The sequence below is a fragment of the Sander lucioperca genome, chromosome 1 (assembly GCF_008315115.2).
Source record: "Sander lucioperca isolate FBNREF2018 chromosome 1, SLUC_FBN_1.2, whole genome shotgun sequence".
Classification (NCBI taxonomy): domain Eukaryota; kingdom Metazoa; phylum Chordata; class Actinopteri; order Perciformes; family Percidae; genus Sander; species Sander lucioperca.
In genome coordinates this window covers 38,997,397-39,021,113 of record NC_050173.1, presented here as the reverse complement: position 1 = coordinate 39,021,113, position 23,717 = coordinate 38,997,397, and the positions used below count along the sequence as shown (strand labels likewise).

General features: G+C 41.4%; 1 protein-coding gene and 1 long non-coding RNA gene across 7 annotated transcripts; both read left to right on the top strand.

Moving 5' to 3' along the window:
• The first annotated feature begins 6,734 nt into the window (after positions 1–6,734).
• On the top strand, positions 6,735–18,809 carry LOC116064286 (cytoplasmic polyadenylation element-binding protein 4-like). 6 transcript variants are annotated; one of them, XM_031319379.2, is made up of 13 exons: positions 6,796–6,923; positions 7,263–7,384; positions 7,864–8,986; positions 9,114–9,212; positions 9,987–10,080; positions 12,147–12,197; positions 13,287–13,310; positions 13,715–13,891; positions 14,166–14,255; positions 14,371–14,489; positions 15,153–15,267; positions 15,351–15,532; positions 15,745–16,002. In XM_031319379.2, the coding sequence occupies exons 3-13, from the start codon at positions 7,919–7,921 to the stop codon at positions 15,970–15,972; spliced, it is 2,247 nt and encodes a 748-aa protein (XP_031175239.1). In that variant the 5' UTR covers positions 6,796–6,923; positions 7,263–7,384; positions 7,864–7,918; the 3' UTR covers positions 15,973–16,002. The 6 variants fall into 6 exon arrangements, with proteins under 6 accessions (XP_035859983.1, XP_035859988.1, XP_035859994.1 ...); XM_036004090.1 differs by lacking the exon at positions 7,263–7,384 and having other exon boundaries at positions 6,735–6,923; positions 15,745–18,809; XM_036004095.1 differs by lacking the exon at positions 7,263–7,384 and having other exon boundaries at positions 6,735–6,923; positions 9,990–10,080.
• LOC118495567 lies at positions 12,208–13,152 on the top strand. The gene is made up of 2 exons (XR_004898024.1): positions 12,208–12,344; positions 12,392–13,152. It is a non-coding gene; the product is annotated as an uncharacterized LOC118495567 (long non-coding RNA).
• Positions 18,810–23,717: the final 4,908 nt, after the last annotated feature.

Sequence of the window (23,717 nt, the reverse complement as noted above, 5' to 3'; positions counted from 1 at the left end):
TGTAGATATGTAACATACACCATTTTTGTTTCAAAGTGGGAATGTGTATTATAATTATAGATACTTGATGATCAAATACAAATTGTACAGGTTTCAAGTCCAGTTCTGGCACATATGAATTGTAGTGCATGATGGCCACGAAGCCAACAAACTTGTGCATTCTTAAAGTGAAAATCCACTCTAAAGAGGATGCAAATGTAATACTATGAATATGGACAGTTATTTCACGTGTGTATGTATTGATAAGTCTCTCAACCAAGACTGATCTCTGATGTCATCGAGCACTGCTGTCTAGGCAGCAATGAATGGGAGACGAACATGGACCTGTTTTGTTTCACGAGTATGAGTGTAACTCTGATGTGATGCAAAAAGTATCACGTCGCTCTCATTCATTGTTAATCAGAAGCTGTGTCTCAGTGACATTACAGAGTCATGTCATGTTTAAAGCTTCAGGAGATGTCATTGTTCTTTTAAGAATCGAACTGGCAAATTGTTATACATTCTTTTTGAGTTGGTTTTCCATCTAACTGTTAGGTATCGGTGAACTGCAGCAAAGAGAGGATGTTCAATCAAGTCCTTTCACGTGTAAAATCACACACATCAAGGTGCCTAAACTTGTAATTGTCCACGGTGACCGCTTCTCTGTGATTTAGGTGAATGGACGATACTGTGTCGTGGGGGGAGATTTAATGTTGAGCTATTTTACGATGATGTTGAGCCACAGAAGTCTTAGATTTTGCACTTTGGATGATTTTCAGTTTGTGTTGGACCGCTGCAGTTAGGAAAAAAAAACGGGTTACCAGAGCAGTCACCCTCTAATCAGACCTTACTGGGATATTTCATTTCACCAACGCTGGTATGGTAAAACCAAGCCTTTTGCTCCTTAGGACCAGATTGAGCTCCGTCTTCAGATCAATGTTATCCTTTTGTGGTGTCCCAGTGGGCAATAAAGAGGCTTGACAGAAACTTTCGATATCTCTGGCCCCTCTAAATTAGCCCTTATTCCTCTCTGGTTCCTTACCTAGGTCAGGAGAGACATGAAGGCCTGTTATTCTACCCGTTAGAGCCACAGGCAACGCAGCAAGTAACCAGGAACTGGGTTAAGTCCACACACGGGGGCTCTGGCGCTGTTATTCTAAATGTTATATTTACCGAGGCCACCAGAGAATTCCTCTGGGTCACAGCCAAGAGCCAGCAACACAGAGAGGCAGAGAGGAGTGGAGCAAAATGGAGTGAGACAACTTTTTTTTTTAATGTGATGATTCACTCCATCTTAACTTCTCCTAGTACTCCTCTTCGTTCTCTCCTTTAGGTCACAAACACAGGCTTTTTGACCATTTCAGGCCAGTCGCACGCTTTTAGCTGTGGAAGTGCAGTTTGTGAGCACATTACACCACATGCTGGGGAGCGATTGGTGCAAAAAGAAAAACCTGCTCAGATTCTGAGGCTCATTTAATGTTTGTTTTTTTTCACTTTTATTTTTCTGTTGTATTCACAGTGTTTTTCTCCCAATACCAATCATTCAAAGACTATTTTAAGCTCCGAGGGTTTGAATCATCATTGAGGCTTTTCAGGCTTTTGTTTTTTTTTATTCTGTTGTGGAAGTTGGGATTCCTGTGACATCCCACCATGAGACATAAGCTAATCCTATTGAGAATGTACTGTATGTGTGTAAAGTGACAATCTGTTCAGCTCTCTTGTCATTAGGTTTGATATGGCTTTTTGTAATAATGTAGTGGCTTGAATGGCTTTTCTTTATGTGTTCAGAGGAAAATAAAACTAACCATGTTTCCGGTATTGTTAGTGCTCCATCACCATGTTACATGTTTTTCTCCGTTTAGCACAAAGACTCTGCTTTCCCTGTTGAAATTACAGAACATGGTCTAGAAGTTTGTAACCCACCTGTAAGACATTGAGCATATGATCCTATAAATATCTTACGACTCATGAAGTCAGATGTATCTTGTTATCATTAAAATATTTTTGTCTGTATTTTCTACATGTTGCGTCTATCAATATATATTTTTATTTACATTGAAGTAGTATAAAATCGTGGCACAATGACGAACACGTTCTTGTGGCACAGCATCAGATGAAGAATCCGTGCAAGAGGACGAAACATTCAGTGGTAAAACATTCAACAAGCAGGTTAGCAGAGAAGGCCTCATCGTCTCAGATATACACACAAGTTAAAAGACACCCTGTTCTCGTTTGCCGCGTCGTTTCTTGACAGTGAAATATGGGCTGTGTTTAAAGTTTCAAGGACTGGAAATATCCTCCCTATTGCAAGGACCTAAACATTTACCTCAGCGGCCCTGGATTGTATGCAATGCTTAGGGTGGTTAAGGGTGTCAGTTTTTATGAGTTGACCCAACAGTGTACATTGCCTCACTAAACATTTAGACAGTGCTCTGATTTGAAAGGTGAACTTCCAACTGTTGTTTTGGAGCTTTAAGTCATTCAAGGGGCAAGTTTAGTGTCCTGATGTGCTTTTGCGCTAGCCATGTATGGGAACTGGACACACAAATCCTGCCCTCGTTTTTTTTTTTTTTTTTTTACTTTATTTTATTTAGCTTGCAGTGTGGCAGGGAAGAAGAAAGGCTACATGCCACATAACATATCATACAGCCTCTGTAATATGCATACCTATGTAGTTCTATGTATTCTGCCACAGTGTCACAGCTCTAAACGAGTCGTCTTGAGTGTGTAGTGATACCAAATGACCACTGGGTGGTGATATCTATCTTTTTATCGACCCAAATGCAGCTGATGGGAGCAGGTGGTGTACTGCAAGTATTTGATTTTTAATAGAGGTGAGTTGAGTTACTTGGTTGAAGCTACAAATGTTGTGAAAGCTGAAATGAATAGTTAGGTATAAAGTATTTGATGTGTCAGATTTTGATTTGAAATGTGAATCTAAAGTGTCCTAACTTTCTATTCTACTTTCTAAACTAACTATTCTCTTGGATTACAGGAACTACACAGGGACACTTTGTTTCCAAACAATCTCATAAGGAACAACGGATCTATTACTAGTTTTATATTAAAGGAGGACTCCACTGAGGATTAGTCATCACGAGGAGTACTACTCAGCCTGTGAACACAATAATGTCCTCTGTGGCTGTAGTAGAGCTTTTCCAAAGTTTGAAAAAATTAACCAGATGATGTCATAAGGGTCATCTCATTTTACGTGAAAAACACTATCAAGTTGCATTATACGAAATCCAGCATTTCTTTTGTTTTATCCAGATGAGGGTTTAAAAGTCAGGATGTCATATCCTCTGCCGCTTCGATTTTAACCAAGTGGAGTAGTAATGTCACGAGAGAGTCAGCCGCTAAATGAGTCAAATTTAACAACTAAATGTTTTATCCACACACTGTTGTCACATCGCTATCGCCAGATGCCAGATGACAACTTTGTTCGGCTCGTTTCCAGTTTCCGGTGTGCCATGTGGGCATGGAGTTAGCAAGCTATCTTACTAACTAGCCGGCTGTCCGCTGGCAGGCTGGCCGGCTGGCAGGCTGGCGGGCTTGCTGGTTCCACCGTGCTTTCATGCAGCATTGGTTCGGTCCACTAGTCTTGCATTGCCAGACCTTCCTTCACAGCGCTGCGGAGGAGGGTCTGGCTAGTCCATACAGCATTCCGCGATGGGAGAAAATCGTGCTCTGGTTTATTGGCATTTCCTCACAGTCGTCTTGGGTGGCACTAAGCGACGGACGGAGGCACGGTGTTGCTGAAAAATAGCCTTGGGAAGGAACTTGTTTTGCTGGAACCTTTGTACGTTCAAAAGTTGTTTTAGTCGTGCAAGAGAAAACTCCAAAAATTTGACAGATAGTCTAGCTAGCTGTCTGGATTTACCCTGCAGAGATCTGAGGAGCAGTTAACCATAGTCCTCATAAATCGACTTTAAGTCGAGTTTAAAGGTCTTACACAAAGAAAGCAGAAGGTAACAGGACATCTAGGCCGAAAAGAGGGACATCCGTCGGAATTTCCGGTGGCACCAGAGCAATCCCAGAAGTGGAACGTAGTGGATATAGACTAACGGCCCGCTGACCCGCTGCTGCTGGGTCTAACGGTCCCTCCTACTCACTCCCCACTGCTCCGGAAAACATCTCCTGAGTTGCGCTGGCCCGCCCTCCTCCCAGCGAGCTGCGACACACTTTACAGTGTGTTGTCACCATGGCAACTAATAAAAATCGCCATTTTGTGCTAGTCAAATGACCACGTCAAACACCTCAATGTCCTTTCTATCCATTTTATTTCTATGGGCACTCCTTTAATCTGACTCCCTATTATACACGTGTTACATAGCAAAACAAATTCTCAAACTACAACTTTGCTTGTTAAGACAGAAAAGACATTGCTGGGAGGATGACTGCATCTTACTCCATTTGTATCTATCTTCACATTCCAAATGAATTTCTTTTCTGAATACGTTTGGCATTGTTATCAAACACTAGTTATACTTAGTGCAATAAATCAACCTTCGCAGTGTAGGGAGCGAGTGAAATGTTTGAATATGTATTTATTTTTTCCCCTGCCCACAGATGAAAAGGGCAGTGCGAACTACGTGCCAACACTAAACAGTATACTGACATCATCGCCTGCACACTGTTGGCGTCACACTATAGTCAGGCAGCTGATAAGTAAGGCCACAGAGTGCAGATACATTCACACATGTGGGAGAAATTATGCTGTGTCACACTCCGCTTGTTGTAACAATGCATTGAGTCTGAGATGGATGACCTCTTGGCCAAACAATGGGATTAGAAATCTCCCAGTTTGCATGGTTGGTATGGCAACGGAGCTCTATCAATATGGAGGCAGTAGAGATCACATCTGAGAGGAGGCTGAGCAGTAGAGAGAGACTGCGCCTCTGGGGCAGAGAAACCTGAGATAGTAGACCTCGGGTGCTTTGTGAACATCTACCCTGTGCTCCAGTTTAACTAATAAATAAATGACTGGGTGCCTAGGTTCCATAGATGAATCATTAAAGAACCATTCAGGGTGAAAGGGTGCACCCCACTTCTGTCTCCTGTTGGGCCTCAGAAAGCTGAATGTCCTATATTTACCTTAAGTTGGTACAACAATAATATTATATACTGTGTTGAATAATCACGCCTAACTGTTTAGCTGCATAAAATGAGTGGAACCTAATCAGCAAGGCTCAGTTTCACTGGGGAATACAGAGCACGTTGCTCTCAAGGAAGAAAAACGCTGACACAACTCACTGTGCTCAAATTACTGTCAGCCTCGAAAGACCTACAGCAGGCAGCAGCATAAGATGGTGGATCGCAACAACACACTTTCAGACACTCAACCTTACACAAGTACACACTGTACTAACTGGTAATAATTCAACAGAGTGCCATAGCTACCAGTGGTTTACTGAGTTAGTAGATACTGGCCTGGGACTATATCAAACCAGTAACACCTGGACCAGCAGCCCTTTTGTTTTTTAAGAAACCAAAAGCTGAAGACACACTGTTGTGTGTGTTGTTAAACCACCCCAACAGGCCCTGCTGCACATAGGAGTGGGGTGGGGTGGTGTGGCTGATACTACTACAGGATACAAATGAAGGGTGGATCTGCCTTGGGGGACAGGAACACTATGTTAACAAGACTAACTCAATAAGCAAGCAGTAAATACTACTCTGACTGAGGTGGAAAACTACTGAACTGTACATTGTAAAACCAATAAGTTTGCCTTTATTTATATTCATTTTGATGAAGGATTGTACAAAGTACTCAAATTGTGCCTTTCCTTAATAAGGCAACAGTCATAACAGCATTACAGAACTGCACAGGAATTTGTTGTTCAAGTATTCATGTTAATATGAGACAGGACCTCATATTATGCCCTTTTATAGTGACCACAATTAGCTGTGTGATGTTCTCTTTAGCTTGAGTAGCTTTGACACAAGTAATTTTACTCCCACTTGAGCAATGTATACTGTAGGTCTAGCAGGAGAACTTCTATTGAAAAGGATACTCTTTCCTCTCCTGGTGAAGGATCATTAACGTTTCAATGGATTGGCTACAGCAAAGGAGAGAGCACATCTATGTGAGGTTCTAGCATGCAAGTAGACATCGGATGAGGGAGACTATATTGTATGCCCTAAAGATGGGATCTGTATTAAACTAAGTGACATAGTATAATATGATGGTATGGTCCGAGCACAGCACCGACCAATGTAAAATAAATCGAGCTCTCAAGCTTGATTATGTGCTGAAAATAGCAGCAGCTTATTTTAATGAGATTGCAGTACTTTGCTATTGACATGGGTTATACCATATCCAACCATATCAAATGAAATGATCTATCTATCTATCTATCTATCTATCTATACAACATACTTATCCCGGACAATTGCTGTAGGCTTAGGTGGAAACAAAAATTTGCTTAGCCAAATTAACTCATCTGGAATAAATGCAAATACAAATACTAAACCTTGGATTTTTAACCCATGGCACTTCATTGGCCTACAATACTCAAAATAGCTTTTTTTTAGTCTTGGTTGAGGGTTTAGTTAGAAATTTCGTCTGGATATTTAATGTATTTTCCTTACATCAACTCCTCCCATTATTTTCAAGCCATCCTTATTTGGGAGGAGAACGTCTTGAGTGCATGTGCCATTCATTGAGAAGGAGTACTATGGGCGTGACCTCACGACAATAATCCAATCAAATGTCAGATTTCAGACTAAGTGGGCGGTGCTTCTCAAGGGAAATCCTGACACACAGTGGCTGGTGGCTGATGGCGGGGGCGGGGCTTGTAGACGGAAGTGTCTCCCGACTGGTCCAGCTGTCATCTAGAAGAGAGAAGAGACCATTTACACCGGCTGCCTAGGAAATGCAGAAAAAGGGAAAACGCTAAAATATGTCAACATCTAAACGATAAGGTCATGACGCCGAACTGAAGGTAGCTATACCCGACATATCAGTGAATACACATGTTTGTCGATACATTAGAACAGCCGTCGAGGTTACGTTACGTTATTTCGAGGTGTAAAAATTATGACAAGGTTTCGTAGGCTGTGTGACATTGAACAAACAGGACACGAAACAGACGAGGTCGTCTAAAGAGCCATACACCATTTCTAAACACTCATAAATTCCGTCGTCCTGTTGTTGATAAAGCTGTCGTGGACGTTACTGAAATTTCGAGAGTCGTTGTAGCCGTTGAATTCGTTCATTGCTTCCCAGCTGGTTTGCAAATATGCTAACTGTTACGTCTCTGCGGTATCGGCTATTTTCCTAGCCTAGCGGCTTGGTAAAGGGAACTACCCTAGATTCAGAACAGACAAGAGACGTCATCAACATTTTCCTGCATTTAAATGGTCGCGTATGAGGAGGTCATTGCTGAAAAAGGAAGATTATTCGGTAAGTGTCCATGCTACAAGTCACCACCACGCTTGTGCGTTCACGGATGCATTGTAATGCATAAACGTACTTTTTAAAATTGACTGCTGGGATCTGCATGATTAATAGGGCACACGGAAGGTGGCGGAGCAGCTGTTAGCTCGCTGCTAGCTAAGCAACGACCTTTAAGCTTCACCAGCCCAGGCTGTTAGCTGCCTGCGCTGGTTAGGCTGGGTGTTTTCCGTGGTTGCCTGCCTGCTATGAAAGTGTTATATTTTATCCAGGCCTCCCATGGCCAAGCGAGTCAATTATTGAATCTCATTGATTGCATCACAAGACCAGACAGGGTGCAGCCCAAGCACATTCAGTGGGTATGGCGAGGCTTTTTTTTTATTTTTTTATTTATTGTAGAGGCCAAATCAACTTGAGGTATAACAGCCTTATGGTTTTTGTCACCCATTCCTCCCCTCTTCCCTGACCCTCCTTAACCCACATATTAGGATAAAGAAGACGGTGAAGGCCAAAAGTGAATTGAAGATTTACTGGGTGTCCTAAATGGGGGACTACGGGTTTGGAGTTCTGGTGAAGAACAGCAGCGGTAACAAATCTGCTTTCCCTGTAAGGATCCCTCCTCACCTTCAACCCCAGCACCCTCACCACCCCTCCAACCCCCCCAGCCCCCCTTCCTTCGTAAACAACACCTGCTCCACCAATGGAGGCAGTTCTTGGCTGTTCCCTGCCGTAGCCCAACACAGTAACATGCAAGATGAGATTCTGGAGTCAGACAAGTCCAAGGCCTTGGACCTCCAAGACATGCAGGAGAAGTCTCAGGTCCAGGCCCAGCCCCAGGCCCTGTCCCCGGGCCAGCAGGAGGGTGGGGGAGGCCTAGGAGAGCTCGATGGAGCTCTTCCTGAAGACGGCCCATTGGAGAAGGGTTCTTTGGAGAGCAGTGGGGGAAAGGAGAAGCTGAGGATGGAATCCCCTGTGCTAAGCGGGTTCGACTACCAGGACAGCCTGGGAATGGGTACAAGCTGTGCACAATCCACCTCCTCCTCATCCTCTCTGACCAGTTTTAACAACTGGTCCCCTGCTGTCCCATCCACTCAGTCTCCAGTGGTCGGGGAAGACGTCGGAGGGTTCTTCGGTCCGGCTGGCTCCAACGCCAACGGACCACCCCTGCTGTTCCAGAACTTCTCCCACCATGCCGGGCCTGGCTTTGGAGCGGGAGGTAGTTTCTCCCCGCAGATTGGACCAGTCTCCCAGCACCACCCACCACCCACTCCTCACCCCCAACACTACCACCCCCATGGTCAGGGGGTCCCGCAGCAGCACCGGCGCTCCCCAGCTAGCCCTCATCCACCCCAGCCCTCCTTCCCTCCGCATCCCCATCGCACCGGACCGTTCACCCAGCTGCCCCACCTCGCTCCTGCCCAGAGCAAACCCCCTTCACCTTGGGGAAGCTACCAGGGAACCTCCACTCCCACATCCACCTCCTGGAGCCCCGGTGGGTATGGCGGCTGGGGAGGCACGCAGGGGGTCCGAGAGTACAGGCGGGGGGTAGGTGGAGGGATGACGGGTCTTAACTCCATCTCTCCGCTGAAGAAGTCCTTCCCCAACAATCAGGTAGATGAGATTGTCATGACTCATCTCAAACACTAATACATCTTTGTTATTTATCATTAATTGATATTATGGCGCTCAGTGCATTTGGTCAGTAGGCTTGTATAAAACTCATCCAACTGTCCTACAGGTTCCTTCTCAGAAGTTCCCCAGAAATAGCTCTGGTTTCAATCACAAGGGCTGGGTGGAGGACAGCATGAGCCGCAGTGACAGTGTCTACCCTTTCCAGGTGAGCATGTCACAGGTAATACTCAGGCTGGTGTTTAGATAATTACTTGATTTGATGCCTAATGGAACTACATTTAGTGTGCGTCCTCCCAGAGGCAAATGATATTAATCCTATTAAACACACTCGTGTGTATCAAATGCAACAAATAAGCCATTGAGCAACACAGGATGCGTGACAGTTAAACAAATGAATTGAAACTTATTGTGTGTGTGTGTGCTTAGGTCTTATCTAGATAATAACGTTGAAGGAGAGCAGAACACTGCTCTGATCACATGGCCTTCCTCTTGTCCTGATTTGAGAAGTCTTGTGCTCTACTGCAGCTTTGCATGCTCTTGGCCCATTTAGATACACAGTGAAGCGCCCTCACTTTCTGTTCTGTATTACTCCTCACCATAGCTTTTCTTTGTTTTTGGAATTGTTTCAAATGCTAATACGTATATCTTTTTACCTTAGGACTATTCAGTTAGAATTTGTATTGATCTGAAATCGGCCAAGTGTAAGGATGCATCCTTAAGTAGCATATCTTCTTATATCAGATACAGTGGAAAGATGTGATGGGATTGCAGAGATATGCAGGTGATTTTGTGTGACATACTCTGGGCTCCATTCTCTGTTTACAGTGCTTTCCGCTGACGGTCTCTATGGGAACATTCTCTGCAGTTTTTATTAGCTATTAGCATCATGGCAAACTATGTCAGGGCTCTTGCATCTTGTGCGGCTTTAGATGGTGATGTAAGAAGTGAGGAAGCTTATTGTTTACTTCCTCTCTTTCAGCAGGAGAGAACACGGTCCTTTGATGGTTTCAGTATGCACTCTCTGGAGAACTCTCTGATTGACATTATGAGGGCTGAGCAGGATTCCTTGAAAGGTTGGTTCCCACACTTAACAGTAGAAAAGGAAAGGATACTTTCCCCTCACTGCTGGCCGTGGGTAAATACAGCCGTTTGTTGCTCGTATTTGACAGCAAGTGGAAATTGGCCATTATTCTCACAATGCTCACAACTGATTGGGTTGACAGCAGGACTCTGAACGTGCATGCTGCTTATTGGGTCCCAAAAACGGTGTGTGTTTACTTGTGACTGCACTTCTTTCTCAATACAGTTGCATATGTTGTTATGATTTCGGGGCTTTTTGTCTTGCAACACCACATAACTAAAACACTAATGGCACCACAAAAAAAAATAGTGCAGTGTTATGTAGGGTTGGGTATCATTCGGATTCTGTAAATATGGTTGCCAATATCATACCAGAGTTTTGGTTTAGGACACCAAAAGGCTGCTGAAAGCACAATTTTGTTGCCACTCTAAAAAGTTGAGGTTAGATACCTAGCACTAGGTATACAATGTTACTTCTGCTATTTTGCTATTGGACTATTGACCAGTATATCTCCCTGTGTGTCATTTTTCCTCTTAATTATAATAGAATGTGATTTTAAATGCAGTATAAGCAGAGGTGGCTATCTACTTTCAATACCTCCTTAACTTAAGTACCAACAAAATGTGCCCACAGCAGTGAGGATCAAGGAAGTACCAAAAGCCGGCATTGCATGTCTGGGTAGATTCTTTGATCTGATGGTTCCTGATTTCCATCAAAATCAAAAATTACTATTTAGGTGAATTTCCACTTTGATGGCTGCTTGTTTTCGTATCGGTACAGAAACTTTACAGGTATGTCGCCATCTAATCTGGTGTATGGACATATCATTAATGAGACCCGCTCAGATCAGTTACAGTTCTTCCGTTGCAGTACATTGCTGCGTTTTAGTCTCCGTAACTCATGAAGACAATCATCTGCAGCATTTGTTGCTGTGGAGACTCCTTGATCTCAGCAAACTCTCATTAATAAAACATTTCAGTTCAGTTTTTGTTACAGCCAATCTTAAAAGAACCATTTTTCCATCACAGCCAGCTGATGCATGTACCTTCTATTTAGAAACTTCGGGTTTTTTTTTTTTTTTTACAGCTTCTTCAATAATAAAAAAACGCAAATAATTTGAAAGTCAAACACACAATCTTGGACTTATTCCAGTATTTTTCTAGCATATGATCTTACACTAACATGCACTTTTGTGTGCACGTAAGACTAAGCTGAAATGCATTTGAGGCAGGGCTGTAGTCAAGTCCACCTTTGTCGAGTCCAAGACCAGGACTAGTCAAGACCTGAGTCAAGACTGAGTCCAAATGAGAGACAGTCGATACCGAGACAGAAAAAAAGAATCCTCTTTAAGACCACTCACTTACCTGTTCATAATGTATGTGAGTAACACAAATTAGGCCATATTATTTACTTAAAATATGTAAAATGGAAATGTTCCCATTCTTGAACTTGATACTTGAAGAATTCATAGTACAAGGTGCTCGCTGACATTGTGTCTGTTGCCAAAATGCCAACGATGGATACCTGATGATTGAGGTATATGATGCAGTCAGGCGTATACCAGGCGACCAATCTCGATGCCTGTTCTAGATGGATTTTGAATTAAACCAATGCCTGTTTTCTGAACGTGCGCGCTTCATCAATGGTTTTTGTTTTGAAGGAGGAAGTCACTTCAGAACAAAGGCATATTAGTCCCTGGACTCGGTCGAAACCAACTAGAATATTTGGCGAGTCCAATGCCTGAGTCCGAGACGAGTCCGCGTCCAAATACCGACGAGTCCGAGACAACAGAAAAGCGTTTCGAGTCTGGACTCGAGTCCTACAAGTACTACAGTCCTGATTTGAGGCACTATATGATTTGTCTGCCGATTTCTTCATACTTCCACTAATAGTGTGCTATCGTGGTCCTTTTCCTATAGACACGGAATACATTACCCTAAACCATTCCAACATAACCTCAATGGGTTAGGGAGAAATGTATACATTAAGGTTAAGGAGTTAAATGCCTTGACATGCTGTTCTGAGGCCTCTCCTGTTAATTTTTTGTTTGTCATGTAGGACGCTACAGCTTCTCTCACCAGGGTGGAGACGGGCCTCTACCTATGAATGGTAAGTATGTAAATGACATGCATACAAATATGCAGTGCTGTACCAGAAGTCAGGGCTTGAAATTGATGTCTGCCAAATGTAGAAAAAAATGTAGTACTTTAAATGCAAGTCAAGAATCGAGATTCAGTCCTTCATAACCATTTCAACGTAGTTGGTAGGAATTTGGTGAGGTGACATGGAATAAAAAGCAAAAGACAAACCTCTGGCTATTACATAACATCACTGAGAGATAAAACAAGTGGTAAACATGACTTCAGTCATGCTACTTCTTTTAGACCCTTCTGGAAACTGCTCTGGTAGACTACTGTGACCCACAAAATGGCTGACTAAAAGCAGACCAGACCAGACCGGCTTCTTCAAATAGGAAATAAATACTGTTGTCGGGAAGGTTCAGAGACTGCAAAGAGGAAATAAATCCCAGCACAAGTATGCTGTCAGAGGCAGATGATGTTCGTTTGTAAGTCTGCCTTCATGTTTGTAGTGATAATAAAAATCCAGTCATCCATTTCTTCCATGCATAGTGATGAGCATTTTATTTTCAAATACAATGATTCGCACCGTTTGGTCAGTCATGTGTGGAGTTACTGAAAGTGTTGCACAAGAAATCTTAGTAAAAATGCAGGTCATGCATAAGTGATTTAATGAGGCATTTAATGACTGTGGGGTATAAGTACATGCCATGTTGTCTCTCTAGTTTATACAAAACCAATTGATACCAATTTGGTATCCATTGCAGTGTATGGATACTGGTGAAAATGTATTCTGAACATGGCCATACTGAGAACTACACAGAGTTGTGTGGCGCTGATAGTCTTGTAACAATTCATTTGGCAATGGCTTGAATGTAACAGACGTTCATTGATATCAAAAAGTTACGCACTAAAGCTTTAAATGGATACATTTGATGAATAGCATTTTGGCTAGTGAAAATTCAAAGTGGTTGGTAATTTAAAAATAAACAGTAGCCATTTCAGCTGGAGGATCTAACAAATTAATTCCAAGCCCTACCCATTGTTTTCCTTGCTGTTTCTATTTTGCGCCTTCTTCAAAAAGCCATTTCAAGAGTGTTTTGTGTTGTTTTACATGCAGCAAGAAGTTATGGCAGAAGACGAGGTAAAGATGTGAATGTGTCTTGATTTCTTCAGTGTGATTTTTAGTAAAAAGCAGTAATGACTCCTGAAATGATGACTTTGTGGTTTGCCTCTGCGTTTGTCTGCTTGGCTGTCCAGTGTCACTGATTGTTCTGCCTTGAATATTGTCCGGGTTTAAGCTCCGCTTTCTGCAGTACGTGAAAGCCTTCCCACGTTGCCTGCCAAGACCTAGTAGTGTTAATACTAATAATTTTTTTATTGTGTCATCAAAATTAGCACCCAATGGCTGCTTTTGTATGCATTTCTTGACATTGATGTAATTACGTCTGATCAAATTCCCTTCTCATTGTATATTTATACATTTTCAAAACCCTAAGCTGGTGTATATGAGCCAATATGTGTAATCCAGATGGTACTCTCCAATAGGCCATTCGTCCCTGTTCCCCATGGAGGATGAGCGCTCTTTTGGAGAGGATGAGTCTGGTGACCAGGGGCTCGCTGGCCTTGGTTCGGCCCACTGTTTCCCCCACCTCAATGGTGAACGCGTGGAGCGATATTCGCGCAAAGTGTTTGTTGGAGGGCTGCCCCCAGACATAGATGAAGGTAAAGACATGTTACGGCTACAGAGGATGCTTTTTTAAAAAAAAAAAAAAAGCTATAACCAAGCTACAATATTGGAACTTCTTGGTATTCATAATTTTACATTTTATTATAGTTTGTGAGACTTGATTTGTAAATGTGCTAATATCACAAATGTGGTATTGTTACAACTCCAGTGCCTCATTTCAGCTATACTGCATATGCAACTCAAAAGTGTAATTTAGTTTTGAAGCAGCACAAAATGCCATTACTGATTGATTTGAGTTCACTTTTTCAGATGAAATTACTGCCAGTTTCCGCCGTTTTGGTCACTTGTTTGTTGACTGGCCTCACAAGGCGGAGAGCAAGTCCTATTTCCCACCAAAAGGTGAGTCAAACCAGCGGAACATTACATTTCTGCCAGCATGTTGACTCTACAGCACTGTGATGATGCGTATCTGCTGGTTGTGCGCGCTCATCGTTTGTTTGTCCAACCTATCCAGGGTATGCATTCCTGCTGTTCCAAGACGAGAGCTCTGTTCAGGCCCTGATTGATGCCTGCATTCAGGAGGATGGCAAGCTTTACCTGTGTGTCTCCAGTCCCACCATCAAAGACAAGCCTGTAAGTGGTTTATTTGGTTTAGCTGCTACATGCTTGCTATCGGTCTTGCCCAGCAAGTACAAAACTAACACAAGTGTTAGAAATCATAGACTCGCACAAGCGGCCTTTGTTTTAGTGTGTCTTGTCACTGTATGTCAGAAAACTGGAAAGTTCAGTACAGCTTCATTCGTTTTGTCTGTCCAAATAAGAGCTTTGTCGTGGTAATCCATCAGATGTAAACTGTAGGTTTAGTGCACTACTCATGGCCAATGCAATATTTTATTGAAAAATATACTGGTAAAAATGTGAGGTACCAAAAATTCACAATTGAAGGCTCATTTCAACTGTAAAGTTTGTTTAGTTAGTTATTTGTTCAGTTATATTATGAACTCTTACGTAGACATGGCAGTTTTGAGCCCTGCAGCACAAAACGTGACATCTACAGTATTTCACAGTCATTCAGAGGCTTCTGGTAAAAATCCCCTGCCACAGTCCACCACCAACAACAACAATATCCTGCAATAGCAGTCCGATTGAACCAAAGAAATATGTTAATCCATATTACACAAAGCTGCAAGCCCCTTTTCATTTTCAAAATCCAAACTGTATCTTGCTCACAAAGGAGTAGAGCATGACTGAGAGGAAATTAATGCTGTTTTATCTTTTGTATCTTGTTTTTTGTAGGTCCAGATTCGGCCCTGGAACCTCAACGACAGTGACTTTGTAATGGACGGCTCTCAGCCATTGGACCCGAGGAAAACTATCTTCGTAGGGGGTGTCCCTCGTCCCCTACGTGCAGGTACGTGTGTGCTGTGTGACCCTGAATTGTATTGCATCCTCAGGAGTTGTTTTGATCCCATGTATTGTGTATTGCTCTTCCAGTGGAGCTGGCTATGATCATGGACCGTCTGTATGGTGGAGTGTGTTACGCTGGGATTGACACAGACCCTGAACTCAAGTATCCAAAAGGGGCGGGGCGAGTAGCCTTCTCCAATCAGCAAAGCTACATTGCAGCCATTAGTGCCCGATTTGTTCAACTGCAGCACGGGGAGATTGATAAACGGGTGAGTCCATCTGATGTAAGCAGCTTCCTATTCAGGTCTTAAAAAATAAAAAATAAAAAAAAAATGAAGAGTGGATGTTCATAAAATATTAATTGAAAGCTATCCGACATGCGGCTGTGCATGCATTCACATTTTTTTTTTTTTTTTTTTTTTTCTCGACCTCCATTTTGACACACTTTTTTGTCTCTCACACGTCTTCCATTTCATCTCAGGTGGAAGTGAAGCCATATGTCCTGGACGACCAGCTGTGTGACGAGTGCCAGGGCACCCGCTGCGGGGGGAAGTTTGCTCCTTTCTTCTGCGCCAACGTGACCTGTCTGCAGTACTACTGCGAGTACTGCTGGGCAGCCATCCACTCCCGGGCCGGCCGCGAGTTCCACAAGCCGCTGGTGAAGGAGGGGGGGGACCGACCGCGACACATCTCCTTCCGCTGGAACTGAGGCGAGAGGGCAAGGGGCGGGTGACGATGCAGAATCGGGGAGGGACTGAAAGAAACGGGGTAGTAAGGGGAAGGGTACGGGCTACGATATGAAAAATAAATGCACTTTTCTTTTTAAGTTTAAAAAAACAAAACAAAAAAAAAACAACCTTAATTTATTTTTTAGTTTCTTTTTTAATTGGGCCTTCTAAAAGAAGTAAATGCTAAGAAGAGAGTGAAATCCCATTTATGTTTTGACTTTAAGTGTGCATGAGCATATGGATGCATTAGATTTGGATTTAGATGTTTTCTGACTTGACTGTACTTTCTTTTCGTGTTAGCTGGCAAAGCTGCTTACATTTGTTGTCAAGAGTAACATAAAATTTAAGTGAGGTTCATCATACCTAAATCAGTATACTAACTATGGAAGTTGAGTTTAAGAAGGGTGCATTTTCTTACTTTTTCGCTTGCAGGATTAGAGAACAACTGTACCATTTACCAAAGGTTTGAGCGCAAATGGTTGGGTTTGAACAGAGGAGGCAAAACCGTTTCAGACGGTCGGACGATTGAGTTTTTTTTTTTCAAGAAGCTCAGTGTATAGCATCAGGCCACGTCACATAACAAAATCTCCCCTCAGTCTGGCACATGCGTTTTTTGATTGCTGGCATGAGTTTCTAGGTTTTGGTTTAGAAGTCGACACTTTGTAACCAGAAAGGGCAAACCAAAGATTGGCCTAAAAGAAGAAAAAAAAACAAAAAAAAAACACATCATCAAATCTGATGTTGATCTGAGGGGTTTTCAGGATAATGTTGTGTCCTCTTGTCATTCGGCGGAGGAAAGGCTGGAGTTGTCTGGAGTTTCGGTTTGTGGGTGTCGGCTAATAAAGACACAGCCCTCAGGGCTCAGGTATTGACAGTAGTATTTGCTCACTTTATATTGTCAGGGATATTAGCACTGGAAGCTAACATGCTAATGTAGTACAAACTAATGGGAATGCACAGTCCAGTCTCCTGAGCTGTCCTCATGGTGTACCACTGCACGCTCTACCATGACTGGAGCTTCTATCACAAGTGTTGTGGTTGGATATGGTAGTAGCTAGAATTTGCTGTCACAGAGATAAAGATATTATTTTATACATGGCCTGCTGATTTTTGTACAGTGTTTTATAGCTGATTATTTTGTCATGAACATATATACATTTATTATGCACTACTTTTCTAAATATTTTTTTCAATAGTCATTTTAGGCACATTTTTTCACAGATGGGAGAACTCCTTTTGCAATACCTCATTTTTTTCACTTGGTGAAAAATAATTTTGTACCTTTGTTACTAAGAGATCTGCATTTATGGTAAACTTAATTTAAAAAAGAAAATGAATGATATTAATATAATTTTCAATTAGCTTTTATATATTTAAGTGCTGGTAAATCTGAAATTGTCTGGTGCATAGGTGTGATTCTGTAGATAAAAAAAAAAAAAGAAAATGAAATAAGGCTATCATTAGCCAGTCATATATGGATTCTCCTCTGTCCTGATAAACCTAATTACAGGATCCTAAGGCATGACAAGACCTTTCTAAACTGATTTTGATAGTCTTGAAAATATATTCTGATATTCCGCTCCTAGGTGTAGTCCATAAGATTATCGATAGGGTAAATGTTTTGGCTTTGGTCAATGTGAAATGTTCCCTTCTATCACCGGAGTGGATATCAGCTGTTTGAATATTTAGATCCTCTTTCTGGGACTGCCTGTAAGTTCTACTTATTCTTGGCATGCATAATGTAATACAGAAATAACATGGCTAGCGTTAATGCAGGACCTAATGTAATGCACTAGATCTCCTTTTTCCTTTTTAACGTTCTTTTCCTTATCTCTTTGAGATCACCTCTCTTGTAGCCTCTCTTTACATGATGGAGTCTGCCTTCCTTACACAGATATGATGTTTATGCAATCTACACAGTGACAACACTTTGGATGTGTTTTGTAATGTAGAGGACACTCAGTAGGACATAGGTGAGGAGACTTGATCACTTGACCCCCTTTGTGATGTGGCATGCTTTGGGACATAACCTGAATGTGATTTAATGTTGCAAGTTAACTTTGAGCCATTATGTGCAATACTTATTCTTTCCAGAACCGAGTCGCCGCAGTGTAAGTCATTTAATCCATACGAACCATGCAGTCATTTACACATTATTTGTTTCCTATTGTTCATGCTGATGTCTGCAAGGAAAAAAAAAAAAAAACTAATTTATACCTGAATTTATTTTTAAACATTAGTTTTGTGCTTATTTACTTATTTTGCTACTACTATGCTACTGTGATTGAAAACATTGTATATACTAGGTCGATAATGTATTTAGCATTTGCTATATTTTCAATTGAAATGTATAACTATCATTTTGATCAGATTTTTGTTATATTTTTGGGTGATGTGTTAAACTCGTTGATGTGTCTAGTTTTTCTAATTGCTGTATTGTGCTCCACATTTTCAGATGAAAAGAATAATGATTATGTCTGTTAGTATTGATTGCAAAATTTCAATAGTTTTTAATTGTATGCTGGGAAGGTTATATTTATTAACTTTTTTTTTTCTTTTTTTTTTTACCTATCATTTTGATTTTTATTAAGTCATTTCACATTTATACGTAAGTTCCAATTTTTTATATTTTCTTCCTGATTAATTTACGCTACAATACAGACGTCAGTTTTTATAGTTGGTTTGTAGTATTGAAGTAAAAACAAAGATCTAATGTCATATATTCATTTGCTGCCAACTGTTTGTAACTGTATGCATACATTTGAAGTATTTGTAATGTGAGTTGTTGAACGAATAAAACAGCTGTGAGGAAGAATTATATGCCTAATGTTGATTTCACAAGAATGAAGGCTTTCTCCTTTATTTTAGTATTTTCTGAGTGGCCCTTGTTAACTGGTTTGCCCCCTAAAGGTTTTCTAGTAAATGGGAGTCTCGCACCTGATGCCATTTGTTGCGTGATATCAATTCTTTTGGCACATCTGGTGGGCTATGTTGAATCAGGTCAGAGGTATTTATATGCTGAGGCTTATTTCAGGCCTTGGTGAATGCTATTTAGCTCGCCTACACCTCCTGTCTTTTGTCCCAACAAACCTTTTGTAGTCTAATGAAAGCCCCAGCAACAAAATGTCATGAGATTTTATAACACACAAAAACACAATACCACTTTATGAAATGCTTATTACAACAGGGAGGTCTTCCAAATACATAGTGGTTTAATCCTCCATCTAAACCTCATGTATTTTTTTATTTTTTATATTCTAGCTATAATTACAGTCCATGCTCTATATACAGAGGGAAACGTAGTTTTTACTATACTACATTTAAATAGTAACTAGTTACATTACAAATTAAAATTTGACACGCAAGACTTCTGATGAGCTATTCATTGTGATGCATTGTTAATCGATTAGCTAAGCTACATACAATAAGCACCACCTAGTAACGATGTATTTATTTTTCATGGATGTATAATAAAACATTTTTGACACAAACTGCATGTTGGTTGGAAGCGACGTTACCCGGATAGTTCTTCCAGTGCCACCTGCTGGCTGACTCCCTAAAAGAGAAAAACACTCCAGTCTAGGTCTGGCCCAGACAGTTGGCCAAGGCTACAGCAAGTGTGTCTTCTGTCAGTCTCTAGTTTAGAGGGGGAAATATGCCGCCAGTTAGGATCGTGTATGTCCCTTGTTTTGGCTCACAGCTTGGTTCCAGTCAAAGAGATGAACCACGACAAGACCAGACTATGTACCAGAAAGAGCCCCCCTCTCGGGACAAGGGCGGGAACAGTAGGTGTAAAGTCAAAGTCCGAGGTGAAAAAAGTCGGTTCCACTTAAAAGTCAAATTTCCAAAACTCAACAACAGCACTTTGTCCAAGAAGGCGACAAAGAAGGACAAAACACCGAGATGGATGGTAGAGGCCGCCGCCAATAAAATCAAGACAACTGTGAGCCAAGGAGGTAGCTAGCTAACGTAACGTAAATGTTAGCTAGCTAAAATGAGTCAGCTAACGTTAGCTAATGCTAGCTAGTTAGGTTAGCTGTAACGCTAGCTAGCTAGCTGTCTTGCAGTAACTTAGACTGCAAGACAGTTGTGCACAGGATTGAATTCCCTTTTTTCATAAAACCTCAAGTTAACCACACAGACGCATTATCACAAAAACCTTTTCAAAGGTTAGAATCTTACAACTGGATGACTGTGGTTTAAATGATTTTGATCATGGGTGTAGCCAACGAACGTTAGACAATGAAATAAACATAACTCAGCCTTAATAAGATACGAACTAGTACGGCATAATGTGCACGTTAGACTTAGCTAACTGTCAGCAGAAGCTTTATATTGGCATTTATTTGTTGTTTTTAGGTGCTGGCACTGATTCTGACTCTGTTGGTGGAGATGTTTACTTGTTCACCCAAAAACCCACCAGCACTGCAATAAACCAGAAGGAAAAGGTAGGCCCTTGAACAGTTCAACAATTTTGTGTTCAACTTAATAAAAAACGACAAAATTGAAACATGATAACATGTAAATTCTATTAGGCCCACTAGAAATACCCAGAATTATGCCATACCATGTATGCATATTTGACTGTAACTTAATTTCAAGAGAACCAGTTTCCCGTTGAGCTTTCGCTATTAAGTTCAACCACCAATTGTAGTTGAAAACTTTGTAGAGCCTACTCATCCTCGTCCACCATGCAGACACACGTGTACATTGTATCCTCTGTACCCAGACTACCAAGATATTTTATCCCTCTTTCTTTTCCTGGGAATGTGTCCCCTGTCCTGGATAGGCCAAGCTTGCAGTTCTTAGGACCATCTCCAAGATGCTGGAGGAGAACCAGCTTATCAGGCAGAGGCTGGTCACCGTCAGCCAGGCCAACTGAGGTTGCAATGACTGACTGAAATGGCCCACAACCATGGCAGGTCACTTACCTTTACCTTACTGTATCTAAAAGACATAAGTATTTATCCACATCAAAGTTCTTACAAGAGGATAGTTCCTTAAGCATGGGATGTTGAAAACCAATGTTACAACAAGGCAAACGTTCGTGGTTCATCTATATTTGTGCTCATTGCTAATGTGCTGTGAGATTATAAAGCAGTCTGCATAACAATGTATTTGCCAGAGAGAACAGTCTTTTACAGTGTTCAAGTAACAGTGTTGTTTTATTAAAAGAGTCCATATTCAAATCGATGTGCAATTTGTATTCAAATTAGTCAGTTTTTTTACATGATGTATTCAAATTAAGATTTTTCGCTGCTGTTACACAAGTTAGATACACGTCAATGCAGTCCAGTATAGAGGCACTGCAGCACATGCTGCCTCTGTAAAGCTTTTACTGTTCAGTGTAAGGCTGTTTCAGAGCAATATAGTATATATAATGTAATGTAAAATATTATGTACACGTTACCAGTCTTCTACCGCTACCAGCAACTTTGTTAAAGAATGTCATAAAGTCGTGTTGCATGAGATTGAACAGTTATTTATGATATTGAGTCCATCCATAGTACACCATGTTGTAGAAATTGGCATTAAATTATCTTAGATCAATGTCTCTTAATTATCCACCAGAGGGCACCACCTCCTCTAATAACATTGTCTGCTGTGATAGTTTTTAGTTATACTATAGACTCTCATACTGTAGGCTCACTCCTGTTTACACCCCACTCACAGACATTTCATCAGCCAATGTTACACTAACATCAGGAAACAAATGAATGCCTGTACTTGTGGGTGGTACATCATCCTTGTTTTAATGGTGCGCATAAGTATTATATTTTTCACACACAAAAAAAGTTAGATTTTACATTTCAAATAGTGGCTTGTGTGGTGATTCTATGAGTTTAGTAATATTTCCATACGACTAATTATTTGAGTGTAGATTGTCCTAAAAGCTGACCTTATTTGGCTGCGTGAATGGTTACAAACAGCTGCTCATTGTCAGCCGCTGTTACAAGATACAGTTACAAATTCTTGATATCAATAAAGTCAACTGGCTTTATTGTCATTGCTCAATCAGTTTGTAGCGTTTTTCATCAGTAAACAAAAAGTGGTGAATAATATTGAATAATTATGACCTGAACTTGACACTGAATGTGTCACCAGAGGTTTACTCCTTTTATCAGAATTTATATTACAAAATCAACTTGAGAGCAGCATATGGCTGTGATTTTTTTTTTTTTTTAACAGTAAAATAATTGCTGGTAACTCACGGACAATTTACCTTAAATTGTTCTGCAGTTTCTTAATGTTTTGATTGATGGGCCTCATTGCCTCTGTGTTTAGAGGCCAGTTGTTTTACCCTTTTCTGCTCTAAACACAACATGGCGGCCCTTATCAGAGTTCTCACTAAAGCTCAGGGAAGCGTTGCGTCTGAAAGTGCAGTACGTGCATTAATATACACCAGAGAAGTTGTTAGTGAAGGAGCCATATTTACAACAGCTGTGAATAGAGCTCAACAGTGACCGCCCACTTTTTTTCGGCTCTGTCTCCGGAAGTGTTTTTCCCCATTCAATTGTTTCATTGACGTTTCGAAAATTGCTTATATATAGAATTTTAAGTCTGGAACCAAGCCAACCAGCTACGACATGAATAGTGAGCATAACACATTTGATTTGGCGCAAAAAAACATTTTGAAAAAGGCAAAGGTACAAGACCGTGTACAGAAACTATCATAGACTTCAATGGTAGAAGCCAGAGCCATGTCTTTCTCTATCACTCTGGTAGAAGCTCACTCTAGCCGTTCATTCGTGGAGACTTTGCTGTTACACTTAGGATTGTGGGTAGTGTAGTTTTTCTCCATTAAATTGCGGATAAAACATGTTTTTCTTAAAACAAGATTGATTTCATATGGACTTCTAGCTTCTACAGGAGCAGAAACCTTCGTTTCACAACCACGTAGCTCGGGGTCTCCTACCTCGGATGGTTTGGACATTATGACTGATATTCTAAATCCTTATGGAGAAAATCAATGGGATTTTTACTTCCGGAGTCGTCTGTGGGCGGGACTGTTGAGGTCTATACAGGCTTTTCCTTAGGTTTTAGAGCACTTAGGTGCAAATGATGGCATGCGTTCATTTGCATATCAGTGACATCGTTGGGCAATTATTTGCATAAAGCTTAGTGGTTGTCGGTTGCCGCGAGGGAGAGATCACCAAAGCAAAAGTCACTAAAATGAAAGTAGCTGGTCCACCTTAAAGGTCAACCCCACCTTAAGTTAGTGAGCCTGTGCTGAAGTTGTCGCTAGCTCCGTGGCTAGCCCCTGTCACTTTAACCAGCACATAGCAAAAGCACAGGAGTTGTAGCATTTATTCACCGACAGATAAACTGTGCACAGACCGCACTGCTACGTTCACAGCTATAACATTACTGCTAACTTCATACTCACTGACAAACACACCAATCTCTCTCTCTCTCTCTTTTTCCTTCTCTCTCTCCGCCGCACACTTGCTAACGTGTGCGCTGAAGCTGCCGCTGTATGTGCAACATGCATTGTGTGTGCTGCTGTGACACTGTTAGCGCCACTGTGTACGCTAGCCTTCATGTGGCACATGTGCAGAAGGCAACAAGCAAACCGTCGAGATGCTCTCCACAATGTTTTTATGTTCATATGCTTAGAGGGTCTGCAAAATCCCTTAGGTGCTTCGCCTTAGCCGTGTAATAGCAGAGAAAACCCTGGAATATTTTCAACACTTTCTCATTTCTTTGTAGCCTTTCAATGTTTATA

Bases quoted from the DNA above. Each gene is read 5' to 3' on its own strand.
- LOC116064286 (XM_036004090.1), top strand. From the start codon at position 7,919: ATGGGGGACTACGGGTTTGGAGTTCTGGTGAAGAACAGCAGCGGTAAC. The intron at 14,256-14,370 runs GTGAGTCAAACC...CAACCTATCCAG, and splicing joins GTCCTATTTCCCACCAAAAG to GGTATGCATTCCTGCTGTTC. The intron at 15,268-15,350 runs GTACGTGTGTGC...TTGCTCTTCCAG, and splicing joins CCCTCGTCCCCTACGTGCAG to TGGAGCTGGCTATGATCATG.